Here is a 15,249-nt window from a genome sequence, read left to right as displayed (position 1 = left end):
ATCTCTCACACTCACACGCAACACGCATACGCAAAAGCTCTGTCTCTCTTTTCTCTCGCTCGTTCATACTAATCTCTCTCAAAGCTCTTCATCACCGTCGCCAATGACCAACATGCCGTCGCGCGTCAATGGCTCTCATCCTCCTCATATGCTCTCAATTGTCAACGAACATCGTCAATTACTACCTGGGCCACGGTTACTGCACGAGCTGATAGCGACATCCTCTGATAATCTCATTCTAGACTTCCTACTGGCGGACAATGGACGCGTTATTCTTACCTACGACGAGTTCCATCGCCTCACGGACCTCCTGTCTCGGGATATCCAAGAGTATATCTCGCCCAAAGGGGATAGAAGAAGCATCATTCCTGTCATCATCCCTCAGTCTCCAGAATTATACGTGGCATTGGTGGCAGTATTGAAGTCTGGCTCTGCCTTCTGCCCTGTCAGCCAAGATGTACCTCCGGAGAGACTGAAATTTATTCTCCAAGATACGCAGTCAACCTTCGTGCTGGCGACCACCACCACAAGGGCTACTTTTGAGGATGCACTGTCAACCGTCCAATGCAAGACTGTATCTTTGGAAGCACTCGAACGGACATCGCGTTCGGCGCAGGCAGAGGATGACCGTCCTCAAAGCCATGAGTGCATCACACCTTCCAGTCCAGCGTATGTCATGTACACTTCAGGTTCTACAGGACTTCCCAAGGGTGTTGTAGTATCGCACTTGTCAGTGTCACAGTCATTGCTTGCGCATGACGAGCATATCCCTTTCTTTAAACGCTTTTTACAATTTGCTTCACCAACGTTCGACGTCTCTATATTTGAGATATTCTTTCCATTTTTCCGGGGAGCGACACTAGTGGGTTGCGACCGTGAGCGAATGCTTACTGATTTACCTGCCGCTATCCAAGTCTTGGATGCGGACGCTGCGGAACTCACCCCCACGGTCGCGGGGACGTTATTGAGAACCAGAAAGGCTGCCCCTTGCTTAAAGACGCTACTGACAATTGGGGAAATGCTCACAGCTCAAGTCGTTTCCGAATTCGGAGGAAGCACAGATAAGGCGAGCATGCTGTATGCTATGTATGGTCCTACGGAGGCGGCGATCCATTGTACTGTGGCACCCCAGCTAGCGGCTGATGCATCGGTACGCAGGATTGGGAGACCGCTGTCCACGGTCACAGCTTTTATCCTCAAGGAAGGCGAAGCGTTTGAAATCGCACCAGTCGGCGAGCCCGGGGAGCTGGCGATTGCAGGTCAGCTTGCTGATGGATACCTGAATCGGCCGGAGCAGAACCAAGCTGCGTTTGTTGAACTTGATGGCTACGGGCCAATCTACAAAACCGGAGATCGAGCAATTTGCCGTCCTGATGGGGAGCTTGAGATCCTGGGACGCATGACCTCCGGCCAAGTCAAACTCCGAGGCCAAAGGGTTGAACTGGGAGAAATTGAAGAAATTGCCTCGAAGACTGATGGTGTTCACCTTGCCATTGCAGGCGTCATTGACGACGTCCTCGTCCTTTTTTGCGCTGCAGATCATAATGTCAAGGTCTCCAATGTCTCCGACCAATGCAAGGCATGGTTACCACCCTACATGCGTCCAGGCGAGATTGTGCTGCTCGACGACAATGTGCCTCGACTACCTTCTGGGAAGATTGACCGCAAAGCACTTGAACGAAACTATCGAGAACGCCGGGTGTCAATCAGCCACGAAACCTCTTTTAAGAACTCGGTAGAGGAGAATGTAGGCCGAGTATTGAGCGATGAGCTGAGATGCCCAGTTGACAGGCTGACCTCGTTCTGGTCATTGGGCGTTGATTCTCTCCGAACCATCAAAATTGCGTCTCGACTACGCCAACAGTACAATTGTGTCAACGCCGCGATGATCTCAGAAGCCGACAATGTGGCCACGCTTTCAAGTCTTATTACCAAGTCAAAAGATGCAACAAGTGAAAGGGCACAGCCTGACTACGCAACTTCAGACGAATGGAAAGGCATCACGGCAAAAGTGATGCATGACCTGAACAACTCGAGCCTCAAAATGCCCTATGACAAGATATTGCCCTGCAGTAACATGCAGGTTGCAATGCTAGTTGAAACCGCCGCGAAAGAAGATCAGAATTTCAACAGAATTTGGCTCAAGCTCGGATCGGGTCTGACACTGCAACACTTGCGCCAGGCATTTCAAAAGCTTTCAAGGAACAATGAGATCTTGCGATCCGGATTCGTCCCGACCGGGAGACAAGAGATGCCCTTTGCTCAAGTCGTGTGGCGAGACCTCTCAGACGACCCTGAATTGAGTATTTTGCACCCCTTGAAGCTGGAAAACGCCGGAACAGAGGATGAAAGAGATGTCCTGGTATGGATTCACCATGCGTTGTATGATGGATGGTCTTGGGACTTGATCCTAGACGATTTGAATGCCATCCTCTCTGGAGAAAATGCGCCCGTCAGGACTCAATTTTCCGAATTTCGCTCGAGCGAGCACGATCGTTTAAGGTCGGAGCAGACAGAAAATGTTGAGTATTGGCGAAATCAACTCCAGGACTTCAAGCCCTCAGCATTTCCGATGCTAACACCTGTTCGACTGGAGAGAATACCCAGAAAAACCACAGAGTCGCCACTCGCCATAACTTATGAACAGCTCTCTCACTTTGCGTCAATTGCGCGGTGCAGTCGAGAGACGATCTTGGAGGCGGCATGGTCACTTTTACTCTCATCGTATCTCGATAATGCCGACGTCGCGGTCGGAGTGGTTGTGGCCGGTCGCCATTTCTCACTGGCAGGGATCGAATCCCTCATTGGGCCGTGTCTCTCGTTATTCCCTCTCCGCGTGGATGTCAGTGCTCTAAGGACGGTACATGATGTCCTCAATCACGTCCGAAGGAAACGCAACCAGTTTCTTCGACATGGGAGCATTACCTTACGGGACATCAACAATGCAGCAGGTCTCCGCCCTGGGGACAGGTTGTTCGATACGCTGTGTGTTTGGCAACAAGACAGCGAAGTGGATCATAGGGATCGTTCCAAAGTTGCAAGTCTGAGATCACAAGATACCTTGGACTATGCCATTGTGCTAGAATTCGAACCGCGTCAAGGTCAGGTCTATTTGAAGTTGACGTTCGACACAAACCTTATTCCAGAAGATCAAGCAAGGCTTATAACTCATCAGTTGGACAACGCTGCCTCTCGAATCGTGAGCAACCTTGACCTTAGTCTGAACTGCTTCTGGGAAAGTTTTGACAAGAACACGTTGTCCTTGACCAACACGAGCTTCCGAAAGTTCAGCGAAGATTTTGATCTGACAACCACCATCTCAAGACTTGCAGAATCGTGTCCAGACAGAGCAGCCGTCGAATTCGTGCATAGTATCGACGAGCGTACGAGCCAGGTGACGAAGGAAATCCTCACTTATGGAGACCTCCACAAACGCGCCCGGATTGTCGGCCGGGTGTTACAGACTAAATACAACGTGCAGATTGACGATCTTGTCTGTCTGATAGGCCCTCGATCGTCTCAACTCTATATTGGCATCCTAGGGACCATCATAGCTGGGGGCGCCTATATGTGCATCGACCCGCGAACGCCCGCTGCTCGAATCCGCCAAATTTTGAGCGAAGCCAAATGCAGGCTTACCATGTTTACAGAGGATGTGCCTTTATCGAACGAGATAGATGCGCCAACGCCTGTCTCCATTGCCAGCGTGTTGGAAGAGAATTCCACGACAAATATTGATAACCACCGGTCTTTGAAAGGTGATCAATTAGCATACGCTGTATTCACGTCTGGCAGCACTGGTGTTCCGAAGGGCGTCCTCCTCAGCCGTCGAAATTTGCTCAGCAATCTGGAGGAGTTGTCACGTATTTACCCCTGCGACCCCGAGACAGATCGACTGCTTCAAGCCTGCTCACCAGCTTTCGACGTCTCAGTTTTTGAGATCTTCTGGGCTTGGCACAAAGGTATAACTTTGTGCACAGCGTCAAACGATGTGCTGTTTAGAGACCTGGAATTCTTCATCAAACAGCTGGATATCACGCATTTGAGCATGACCCCTTCGGTAGCGGCCCTTGTTCGACCTGATAACGTCCCAAAGGTGAAATTGCTGGTTACTGCTGGAGAACCTATGAACTCGAAGGTTTTCTCGGATTGGGCCGACCGTGGACTGTACCAAGGCTACGGTCCTAGTGAGACAACAAACATATGTAACGTCCGGCCCAAGGTCTCGAAATCTGACCTGCCAAATAATGTTGGTCCTCCGTTGCTGAACACATCCGTCTTTATTTGCCAAAGACAGACCCCGAAGCAGTCCGGTACCACTGATTCATCCAGTCACCAGTCCACCCTGCATTTTCAGCAAGTTATCAAGGGAGGTGTAGGTGAGATATGGATCGGGGGAGAACAGGTCGGACGCGGATATATCGATCCTTTGCTGACCTCGAAGAGCTTCTTTGATCATCCTGAATATGGTCGGCTCTACCGCTCAGGCGACATCGGAAGGCTTCTTTGTGATGATTCCTTAGTCGTATTAGGTCGTGAGGACGACCAAGTCAAGCTCCGGGGACAGAGAATTGAACTAGGAGAGGTCAATTCCGCCTTGGTGAGGTGCAGTCAAGTTGAAGATGCGGTATCCCTGGTCGTTACCAGAGGAAACGAAAGTGCGAGTCTGGTTGCTTTCTGGGCACCACGCCAATCCTACAGAACTGCAGACCCCGACGACATGAATGCCACCATCTTCGAAACGTTGGCAAATAGCTTGCCAGATTACATGATACCTGATAGCCTCATCCACCTTGACAAGATACCTCTGACGCGTCAGGGAAAGATCAATCGCTGGGATTTGATCACCCACTATCAAAATCTCAGCACAGAACAGCTCCAAGCCACTTCTAGAGGCAGCAAGCCGGCAGGTGTTGATCAACTCTCCGATTCCGAGAAAATTCTTGCCCGTGTCGTGGCTGATGCGCTTGGAGTCAATCTTGCAAATATCAGCCGTACTACCTCTTTCTATGCCCTTGGTCTGGATTCGATCAGCGCAATACGCGTCTCAAGAGCACTGCGAGACCATTATCCTATTGTGGAGATATCCTCATTGATGCAGAACCCATCCATCTCACAACTAGGGAGATACATTGAGAAACATGTTCCGCAGCACAATACATTCAACGGCCAGAATAATATGGGTCGTCTCACTGAAAAGTGGGAAGAGGAAATCCGCAGTTTGTATTCGCGGGCTGGCCTGGAAGTCGAGAGGATCCTTCCCTGTACCCCTCTACAAGAATCTATGGTCATCAGCTCGATAAATACTTCTTCTCGAGCCTATCGGAACACTCTGCGCTTCAACGTCAGTGGCAGCGTCCCGAGGTTACGACATGCCTGGGAGGACGCATTAGCAAGACACCAGATCCTTCGTACAGGCTTTGTTGCAACTGACTCCGCTGATTCTCCTTTTGTGCAAGCAGTCTTGCAGAATTTCCAGCTTCCCTGGCTCGAAGAAGACACCCAACAGTTGAGCTATGGTTTGGATGGTCTCATGGTCCCGCCATGGAGCCTTGAGGTCAGAGGGAAGACAGAGCTAATCCTGAGAATGCATCACTGTCTATACGATGCAGAGGCAATGACAGTTCTGTTAGACGAGATTCAATCCCTGTACCACGGTCACCAACTGGCTCCGACAACCCCCTTCGATAGCTATCTGTCGTTCATGGAGATGTCGAACACGGATGATACATATGATTTCTGGCGGAGAAAGCTACAGGGAGCTACATTATGCAAACTAAGTGAAGCCATATTGCCTGAGGACAAGGCTGCTCCTGACACTCATTTGTTGGTTGAACGGAGGTCTACGATGTCTGTCTCAGAAGTGCAACGATGTGCGCGAAAGATACATTCGACTCCATTGGCTCTATTTCAAGCTCCGTGGTGTCGGCTTCTCTCTTGCCTCTTTGATAGTCAGGATATCTGCTTTGGAAATGTCCTTAGCGGTCGGAACCTTCCTATCGACGGTGTGGAGACGATGGTCGCTCCATGCTTCAACACAGTTCCAACCAGAGTACAATTGTGGCCAGACGAATCGAATCAAGAATTGTGTAATTCCTTTCAGCAGATAAATGTCGAGATTCTACCACGTCAGTCGAGCTCGCTTCGTCGAATCCAGCGAGCAGTAGACACCCAAGGCAGAACGTTATTTGATACACTTCTTCTGCTCCAACAAGACGGACTGCGGCTCGACCATCAGGTTTGGACTCTGGTTGAGGAATCAGGGGATATGTCTTTCCCGTTCATACTTGAGATCACGATGGATTCACAGGCTGATGCCATCATCCTGAGACTGCACTCTGAAGTAGCTGAGAAGAAGATACTCGGTCGATTTCTGGACATATACGACGCCCTTCTCATCCACACGGCCAGATATCCGCAGTCAAGAACATTGGATCATTCATTCATTGCTGGCATGTTGCCACGACTGCAGGCTTCTACGCCATTCACTGTTCTTGCCTCCCCACCACCCACAGACTCCTTTGATGCGCCGGGGCACATCAATGAAACACTGTCTCGAACGGAAACATTGGTGAGGGACATACTCGTCCAATTGAATCCTGGTTTGCATTCAAAGATCTTCAGAGACACGACAATATTCAGTCTTGGCTTCGACAGCATTAATGCCGTACAGATTGCAGCAAGGCTGCGGAAAAGCGGATTCGACATATCGACTGGAGCTATTTTGGAAGCTGCAAGCCTCGGAAATATCGCCAAAATATGCGATTCAGGGACGCCACGAGAGTCCAAGCATCCGACTTTTGACCTTGATTCCTACGAAAAGCGTTGTCGCCGGTCTATCTGTCAGAATAACGGCCGAGACGAGACTCATGTCCAGGCCATATGGCCCTGCACACCTACTCAATCAGGGATTATTTCGCAGTTCCTCCGATCGAATTACACGCTCTACCTCAATCACATGCATTTCAGCTTGAATAAAGACGTGTATATACCAAGATTAAAACATGCATGGTATCTTGCTATGCAAAGACACGCAATGCTAAGGACTGGTTTCGCTGAGACCGACGATCCCCAGACTCCATTTGTCATGATAACCTATCTACCAGATGCAGTACAGCTACCTTGGGTTGACGAGTTAGTGCAAATACCCCAGGAGAGAGGTGAAACCAAATCAAGAAACATGGACAATCTCACTCAACCACCATGGCTCATTCGGGTGACCAAAAATGGCTCCGCTCTGAACCTTGAACTATCCATGCTGCACGCTCTGTACGATGCACATTCTCTAGATATCATATTGGCCGATGTTGCACGTGCGTATGCGGGTTTCGAGTTCCCCGTGGGTGTTTCTCTTGCTCCAGTCGTCTCGAAAATCTTAGGCTTGAGCAGAGACGAAAGTTCCAAGCCATTCTGGTTGGAAGTATCGACTGATATGTGCTCAACTCGGTTTCCAGAGTTGGGGGTCTACAATCAAGAGGTTGACAACTATTGCGTCGCGACTCGGCAGTGCAGTCTGTCTCTAAAAACCCTCGAGGATGCATGCGCAAATGCTGGAGCAACAATGCAATCTTTGGTTGCTGCAGCTTGGTCTGTATTACTTTCGGCATACACTGGCCAGGATCATGTCACATTTGGTGTCATCCTTTCCGGTCGGGATTTCGAGGAAGAGGAAAACAAGGCAGTGTTCCCTTGTATCAACACCGTCCCGTTTGCGATGAGACTCTCTCAAGACAGGAGTGATCTTTTACAATCAGCCGTTAGGCGATGCGCTGGTATATTGAAACACCAGCATACTCCACTAAGCTCGATCAAGCGTTGGGTGCAGGCTGAAGGCGATCTGTTCGACACTGTGATCGTTCTGCAAAAATACGATGCAGACGAAGGCCCAAAGAGGCCGTGGACGCTCGCCAAAGACGATGCAACTGCCGAATATATACTCTCCTTGGAGCTCATACCCCAAGAGAACGACGTGTTGAATCTTCAGGCAACTTTCCGTAAACAGGTGATACCAGCAGATCAAGCCGTGTATATCCTTCAAGAATTCGAAGAGCAGATGAAAGTCCTGCTCGCACAAACGACATCTAAATCGACGCTCCCGAAATCTGTCCTGTCGATCGTGCCTGCAAAAGAAGAACGGATTCCGACCACGGTTCGCTACATGCATGAATTTGTGGAGCGGACAGCAAGAGAGAAACCAAACAATGTTGCCCTGGAATTTGTGCAAAGCATTCCCAGGAACACCCCTACGAAGCAAACTTGGACTTATGCCCAGTTGGACTCGAATGGAAACAAAATCGCTCGACTGATCCAGAGCAAAGGGATAGAAGTTGGAAGTCTCGTGGCTGTTTGTTTTGATAAATGTCCCGAAGCCTCCTTTGCAATATTGGGGGTTCTCAAATCAGGATGCGGTTACATTGCGATCGATCCCGGGGCACCAACTTCGAGAAAGGAATTCATCCTCCGCGATTCTGGCTGTGGAATTGTCCTCACAACTGGCGACAAGGTATCGGAATTTGACAGCATTCCAGGCGTTTGTAGTTTCGCCATTGACAATGCCAGTTGGAAGGAGTTCTCGAGCAAAAAGCCTTCACTTTCGAAGGAACTGCAAGTACAAGACGTCTGCTACTGTCTGTACACCTCGGGAACTACAGGAACACCCAAAGGATGCTTGATCAGCCATGACAGCGCAGTCCAGGCAATGTTGTCTTTCCAGCGGATTTTCGATGGTAGATGGAAGGAATCATCTCGGTGGCTGCAGTTCGCGTCCTTTCATTTCGACGTCAGTGTGCTTGAACAATACTGGAGTTGGAGCACAGGCATCATCGTAACTTCGGCACCCCGAGATCTCTTGTTCGAGGATCTTCCAGGGACTATCAACGCCCTCGAGATAACTCATCTCGACCTGACCCCCAGTTTGGCAAGGCTACTCACGCCCAAAGAAGTGCCGAATCTATGCGAGGGAGTCTTTATCGTTGGCGGTGAGCAAGTCGGCCAGGATATCTTGGAGACCTGGGGCGATACAGGTTGTCTTTACAATTTCTATGGGCCAAGTGAAGTGACAATTGGTTGCACAGTACACCGGCAAGTACCCAAGAATGCGAAACCAACCAATATTGGTCAACAATGGGACAATGTAGGCTCTTTCGTTTTGGAGCCCTCGTCGCAGACTCCTGTTCTTCGCGGGGCCATCGGCGAGCTTTGTTTGTCTGGCCCTCTTGTTGGAAAGGGATATCTCAACCGACCCGACCTTACAAAAGAGAAATTCGTAACGTTGGCTGAATATGATACGAGGGTTTACCGAACTGGTGATCTCGTCCGTCTCCTGCATGATAACAGCTTCGAATTTCTGGGCAGAATCGACGATCAGGTCAAGTTGCGTGGGCAGCGCTTGGAAATCGGGGAGATCAATCATGTCGCTCTCAGTGCGGATAGTCGCGTCAAGGACGTGGCTACCATGGTCTTGAAGCATCCAACACAACAGAAAGATCAGCTCGTGACTTTCTTCTCCACGGCTCACAGACGGGCAAAGAACGAGAAACCATCGATTGTAACTAACAAGGAGACTCAGGCCCTGGCTGCAAAGATTCGATTGAACTGCTCTGACAAATTGCCAGCGTACATGGTGCCCTCACACATTCTTGCAGTCTCATCTCTTCCCTTATCAGTCAACAATAAAGTTGATCAGAAATCGCTGAAAGCGATCTATGAGGAGCATCTGCCTGGTTCAGCGCAAGACGAATCCGACAGAAATGTTTTGACGCAAGAAGGCCTTCAGCATTACAATGAGATAGCCAGTGTGCTAGCATCTTTCTTGCGAATCCAAATATCAGACATCAAGCCAAGTTCGAGACTATTCGAACTCGGGCTGGACTCCATCTCAGCCATCGGTCTCGCTAGAGCGCTCAAGCGGCAGGGATTCCAGAACGCGGAAGTGGGAACGATCCTGAAGCACTCTGTCGTCCACGATCTTGCTCGAGTCATTACGCGGGAGGCCACTTCACATCAGAACGACATCGTGGACACTGCTCGCCAGAAAATCCAATCGTTCAGTAACGTCCATACTGGAAAAATTGCACAATGTATGAATGTCTCCCTAGAAAGCATTGAGTGCATCGCACCTTGTACGCCACTACAAGAAGGCATGATTTCCAGGGTAATGCAGGCCGACCCTGACGATACGGTTTATTTCTCCTGCTTCCTCTTTCAACTCGATTCGAACACCGATATACAGCGACTGAAAAGTGCGTGGGATGCCTCTCAGCGGCCAATTTCTATCCTCAGGACATTCTTCGTACCAACAGAAGATGGCTTTGCTCAAGTTGTGCTGCGCGAAACCGACAGTGCGGTGAAGATCGTCAGCGAAGCCAGAAATGGCAACGTTCACAAGTTCGAGAAGTCCTCTTTCAGAGACTGGGTCAGATCTGCAAGGTCTCTATTTACGTGTTTGCCCTGGACTGTTCAATTGGGAAAGTCCGGAGATGGTGGCTTCATGATGCTCCAGATCTTTCATGGACTTTATGATGGAAGCAGCCTTCCAATACTGCTCAAGCAAGTCAAGCAGCGGTATGAGCACCCAGAGGAGACTTGGAAGCCGAAAATGCAATTCTATCAAGCCTTGCCCTATGGACCACTGTCTCAGCTGCCAGACGAGAAGGAATTCTGGCTGTCACACCTCCCTCGCATCCAACCTCACAAGCTGCCATTGGTCCATACCGAGCTTGAGACAGATACTCATGCTGTCATCTTGAGGCATCATCTAAGCATTGGCCATTTGCAAACCTTGTGCAATGAATTGAACGTCACAGTCTCGGCCTTTTTCCAGGCCATGCTACTCTATGTGATGCAGAGAGAATTCAACTCCAGTCCGACAATAGGAGTGGTAGTCTCAGGCAGAGCCACAGCCACAGAAGAGATAGAGGATGTGATCGGCCCAATGTTCAATACCCTGCCATGTGCCATCAATTCTCTCGCCAATGGTGCAGCAGTCTCGGATCTCGTCCGCGCGTGCCATCAGTTCAATGTTGATATCATTCCGTATCAACATACACCTCTGAGGAAAGTTGTTCACTTCCTTGGACTAAGTGCAAGCCAGACTCTGTTTGACACGTTATTTGTTTTCCAAAAGACATCACCGGATGTCGAGGACAGCGCCTTCTGGCGCGAGATTCCAACAGACAGCTCGCCAGATTATCCGCTGAATATCGAGGTAGAGCAGAGAGGCTCCGAGTTCGACGTCACCCTAGTCGCGAGGCCGCAATACTTGGACAAGAAAAGCGCCAGTCGGCTGTTAAACATGTATCTTGACGTTGTTCGCAGACCGGAAGAGATGACCGCAATCCTGCCCCCGGACTTTTGCCTATCACAGGACTCCAGGACCCCAAGCGGAGATCATAAAGCGGACTTGACAGTCTCGAATCATGTTCATGAAGACAACGATACCGCATTGAACGACACAGAGACAATCATTCGCTCGGAAATGGCCAAGCTCGCCTCTGTGGACGAAAGGATGATTCACCGTCACAGGCCAACGATCTTCGAACTAGGCTTGGACAGTATAGAAGCAATGAAGCTCGCAGCTCGCGTCAAGAACAAGGGTCTGAGAGTGGCTGTGAGTGCCATCATGCGGTCGCCAACCGTCGCAGGGATTGCTACGGCGGTTACATCAAGCATGGAAACCCAGGCCGAAACAGAAAGTAGCGGAAAGGCGTCTTTCATTAAGGAACGCCAGAGCAGCTATAAACGTATGCTACAGAGCCATGGTGTCGAACTTGACAACGTACAAGCCGTCTTTCCGGTCACACCGATGCAGGAAGGCCTGCTCCTGGAATCTGACAAGTATCTCAATGTCATGACTTTCGAATTAGCTGCAGACGTTGATCTGAAGCGACTGATAAAAGCGTGGGAAACAGTCGCCCGGACAGAGCCAATCTTGAGAACGCGCTTTGCTGTCGTCGAGTCTCCAAATAAAAATACGGCTTTTCTCCAATATGCGGTGAAGGATGGAAGTGAGGTGACAGTCCTTGACGAGAAGCTAAATGATGTGGTCCAAAACCTCAAAAACGTTCCAGATGAGCAACAACTGGTCGATCAAAGGACTGGTATCGCTATTGTCCGTGATGAAACTGCCTCATTTCTTGTTCTTGCCATGCCGCATGCCTTGTACGACGCCTGGTCATTGCACTTACTGCACCAGGAGGTGATCGAGACCTACCAGTTCCCGCATTGCAGAGCCCAAGGAGCAGCACTGGATCAATATAGGGAGCACCTCGAGGAGATCATCACACAAGCCGAGAGCTCAAAGGCTCGTGAGTTCTGGGAGTCTCAACTGCTGGATATCCAACCCACCACTCTACAAGCGGCCCTCGATGATCACAGTCACCACGGCTCCGCGTTTTTGTTGCGCAAGCAGTCCACGACCAGCTTAACCAATGCCCTCGACTTCTGCAGGCAGCAAGGAGTGACGCTCCAGACTTTGGGCCTTGCATGCTGGACAATGGCACTTATTCACTATACCGGCCAGGTGGATGTATGCTTCGGGCTTGTTCTTTCCGGGCGCACAACCGAGGGCTCGGATCAACTGATCTTCCCAACATTCAACACTGTCGCCTTCAGACCTCACATTCAAGAGAATATGACCAAGGCAGAGGCAATCCGGAGAGTGCATGACGCAGTTGTGCGGGTCTCGGAATATCAGCACTTTCCACTACGTGAGGCTCTTCGTCTGGCACGAGGACAAGGGGTGAGTGAAGATTTATTCGATACTTTATTCACCTTTCAAAAACTTCCAACTGTCGAACATGAGCTTCCAGCATTGTACAACGAAGTCACGCCCGACGAGACAGCCATCACACCGCCATATCCTGTCAATGTTGAATTAGAAGGCGATGCAAAGGGTCTGATCTGGACTGTTGCATGTCAAAATGGAGTTTGCAGCCAAGAATTTGGACAGGCAGTACTGGACAAGCTGGATATCATCCTGGCAGCTCTAGTGAGAAATCCTGACCAAGACCTTCTGGGCAAAGAAGGCGGAAAGGTGTCAATATGCGGTCTCCCAGGAGTAGATCTAATCCGCAGCAAGGGCGACAGGCCAAGGAAGACGTCTCACATTGTTCAAGATCAGCAGCAGTCCCACAGACCAGAAGACTGGAGTCCAACCGAGGCTGCCATTAGGGATGTCCTTGCAAAGGTATCCCACTTGGACAGAGAGTGCATTCAAAAGAATACGGGCCTCTTCCACCTCGGGCTGGATAGCGTCAGCGCCATCAAAGTTGCTACTCTGCTCCGAAAAGAGGGCATTAGGCTTCCAGTGAGCGCGATCATTAGAGCACAGACGGTTGAAAAGATGGCCGTGGCTGCTGAACAGCTCCAACGCGCAGGTCAGGAGACGGCCCGTGCGCCTAACGGGTTTGCGGAGAGCTTGTTGGTTCCCGAGAACATTAAGGGGGGCCTCACAATACCAGAGGAGGATCTCGAAAGGATCATACCATGTACCGCGGGTCAAACGTACATGCTTGATATGTGGAGAGCAAGCAATGGGCGCTTGTTCTTCCCCATTTTCTGGCTGAAAGCGTCCCGTGTTTCGCTGGAGGATTTGAGGCAGGGAATGAAAAGGCTTGTTAACGAAGTTCCGATACTGAGGACTTTGTTTATCCACAACAGTGATGGTGGATGGCCAGAAACATTTCAAGTGGTCGTCAAGAGCGAGGCAGTGGAAAAGTATGGCTTCCCCTGGGCAGTGCAGTTCGACCTTGGAGGAGATGAGGTACTGGTTACACTTCGCATCCACCACGCCTTGTATGATGCTGTGAGTCTCCAGCTGCTGATCACACGACTTGAGAGATTGTGTGCTGGTACCGCACAGACCAAGCTCAACACGGATATGAGCACTCTGATCTCGAACAACCGAGCATCTCGGTCGATGGCTCAAGAATTCTGGACGCGTTATCTCGGTGAAGGTGAAGGTACGCTTCAACCCATGGGTCGGGGTTCATTCGCAGCAAGGCGCGTGGAGAGATTCCGTCCAAAACTTGTGCCGCTCGAGGGATTGATCGAGCAGCTAAAGTACCATGGCCTCAGCATTCAAGCACTCTTCTTCGCCGCATATGCCAGGATTTACGAGGGTATACGTCGCCACCTGGGTACTGAGCAACCCGCCACAAATGCCAAATCGGATGTTGTGATTGGGATCTACCTCGCAAACCGGTCGCTCGACATCGACGGGATCATGGAACTAGCTGCTCCGACATTCAGCATCGTTCCTTTAAGAATTCGATCTGGGGAGACCCTTCTTCAGTCGGCTTTACAGATCCAGCATGATCTGGGCGAAATCACGCGGCCAGAGAACTGCGGAGTGGATATGAGGGACATTAATACGTGGACTGGAGTCAAGCTGGACACGTTTGTCAATTTCTTATCCCTCCCAAGTGATCAGGATTCGTCATCGTCTGGAGACCAAACGAGCACCGTTCGAATCACCCATGCGGAAACTTCGGGGAAGAAGGATCAATTTGAGGAGGTTGATGCGCCGTCGCCTTTTATGGACGGCATGGAGTGTGATGCAGATAGCACGAAGTGGTGCTTGGTAAGTTCATCCCGTCTCACATCTCCTTGCCCTCTTCTGGCCGACTGACTAATATTTTGTCTTTACAGCCTGCTATTGATATCGAGGCTAGAGTTGAAGACGGGTACCTAGACATGGGTGTCTTTGCCCCAGAAGACATGCTTTCGGAGGACGAGGTCAGGAGGGTCATGGATGAGATGAGGAGGTTGATGCTGGACTTTTGTTAGGTGCTGGCTGCGAGTCCGTGAGAAGTACGGAGTACGAGGGACTCGTATCGGATTGTCTCACCATCTCCACTTGTCGTCTGGCTTGATAATTAGTAATTCTGTAGAAATAAATAGTGGTGCTCACCGCTGACCTGTGTGTGCCCGGAAAGAAACTCGGGGCACGTTGAAGTGGACAATTTCCGATTCGTCGGCCGGATCAAGAGTTCCGTCAATGCCTTTTTGCTTGGCAGCTGCCTGGGTAGTATTATCCCCATGAACGGCCCCCCTGCACGGCTCAGATTCTTGATTTCTTTGTTATGCTCTGGGACCGATGACCCTGAAGTTTTGTGCCTGGCTGGTCACAGGGCTCCAGGCTAGATGCCACATGGGCGAATGCGACATGTTAATTTGACGTCTTGCACCCCCGGTCAGTGCCTTGGGTACCTACCTACATACCTACATACCTACTAAGGCGTGAATTCG

The 15,249-nt window shown here is 50.3% G+C and overlaps 1 protein-coding gene across 1 annotated transcript; it reads left to right on the top strand.

Annotated features, from left to right (window-relative positions):
* Positions 1 to 112: 112 nt before the first annotated feature.
* On the top strand, positions 113 to 14,787 carry AYO20_05517 (hypothetical protein; the record flags this gene model as incomplete). The annotated part of the gene is made up of 3 exons (XM_022643811.1): positions 113 to 5,850; positions 5,953 to 14,581; positions 14,650 to 14,787. 3 exons carry the CDS (start codon positions 113 to 115, stop codon positions 14,785 to 14,787), a joined length of 14,505 nt encoding a protein of 4,834 aa, XP_022500275.1.
* Between the last annotated feature and the right edge of the window lie 462 nt (positions 14,788 to 15,249).

This window comes from Fonsecaea nubica, assembly GCF_001646965.1.
Source record: "Fonsecaea nubica strain CBS 269.64 chromosome Unknown Scaff32, whole genome shotgun sequence".
Classification (NCBI taxonomy): domain Eukaryota; kingdom Fungi; phylum Ascomycota; class Eurotiomycetes; order Chaetothyriales; family Herpotrichiellaceae; genus Fonsecaea; species Fonsecaea nubica.
The sequence above is the reverse complement of the archived record's forward strand: the minus strand, read 5'-3'. Positions and strand labels throughout refer to the sequence as shown.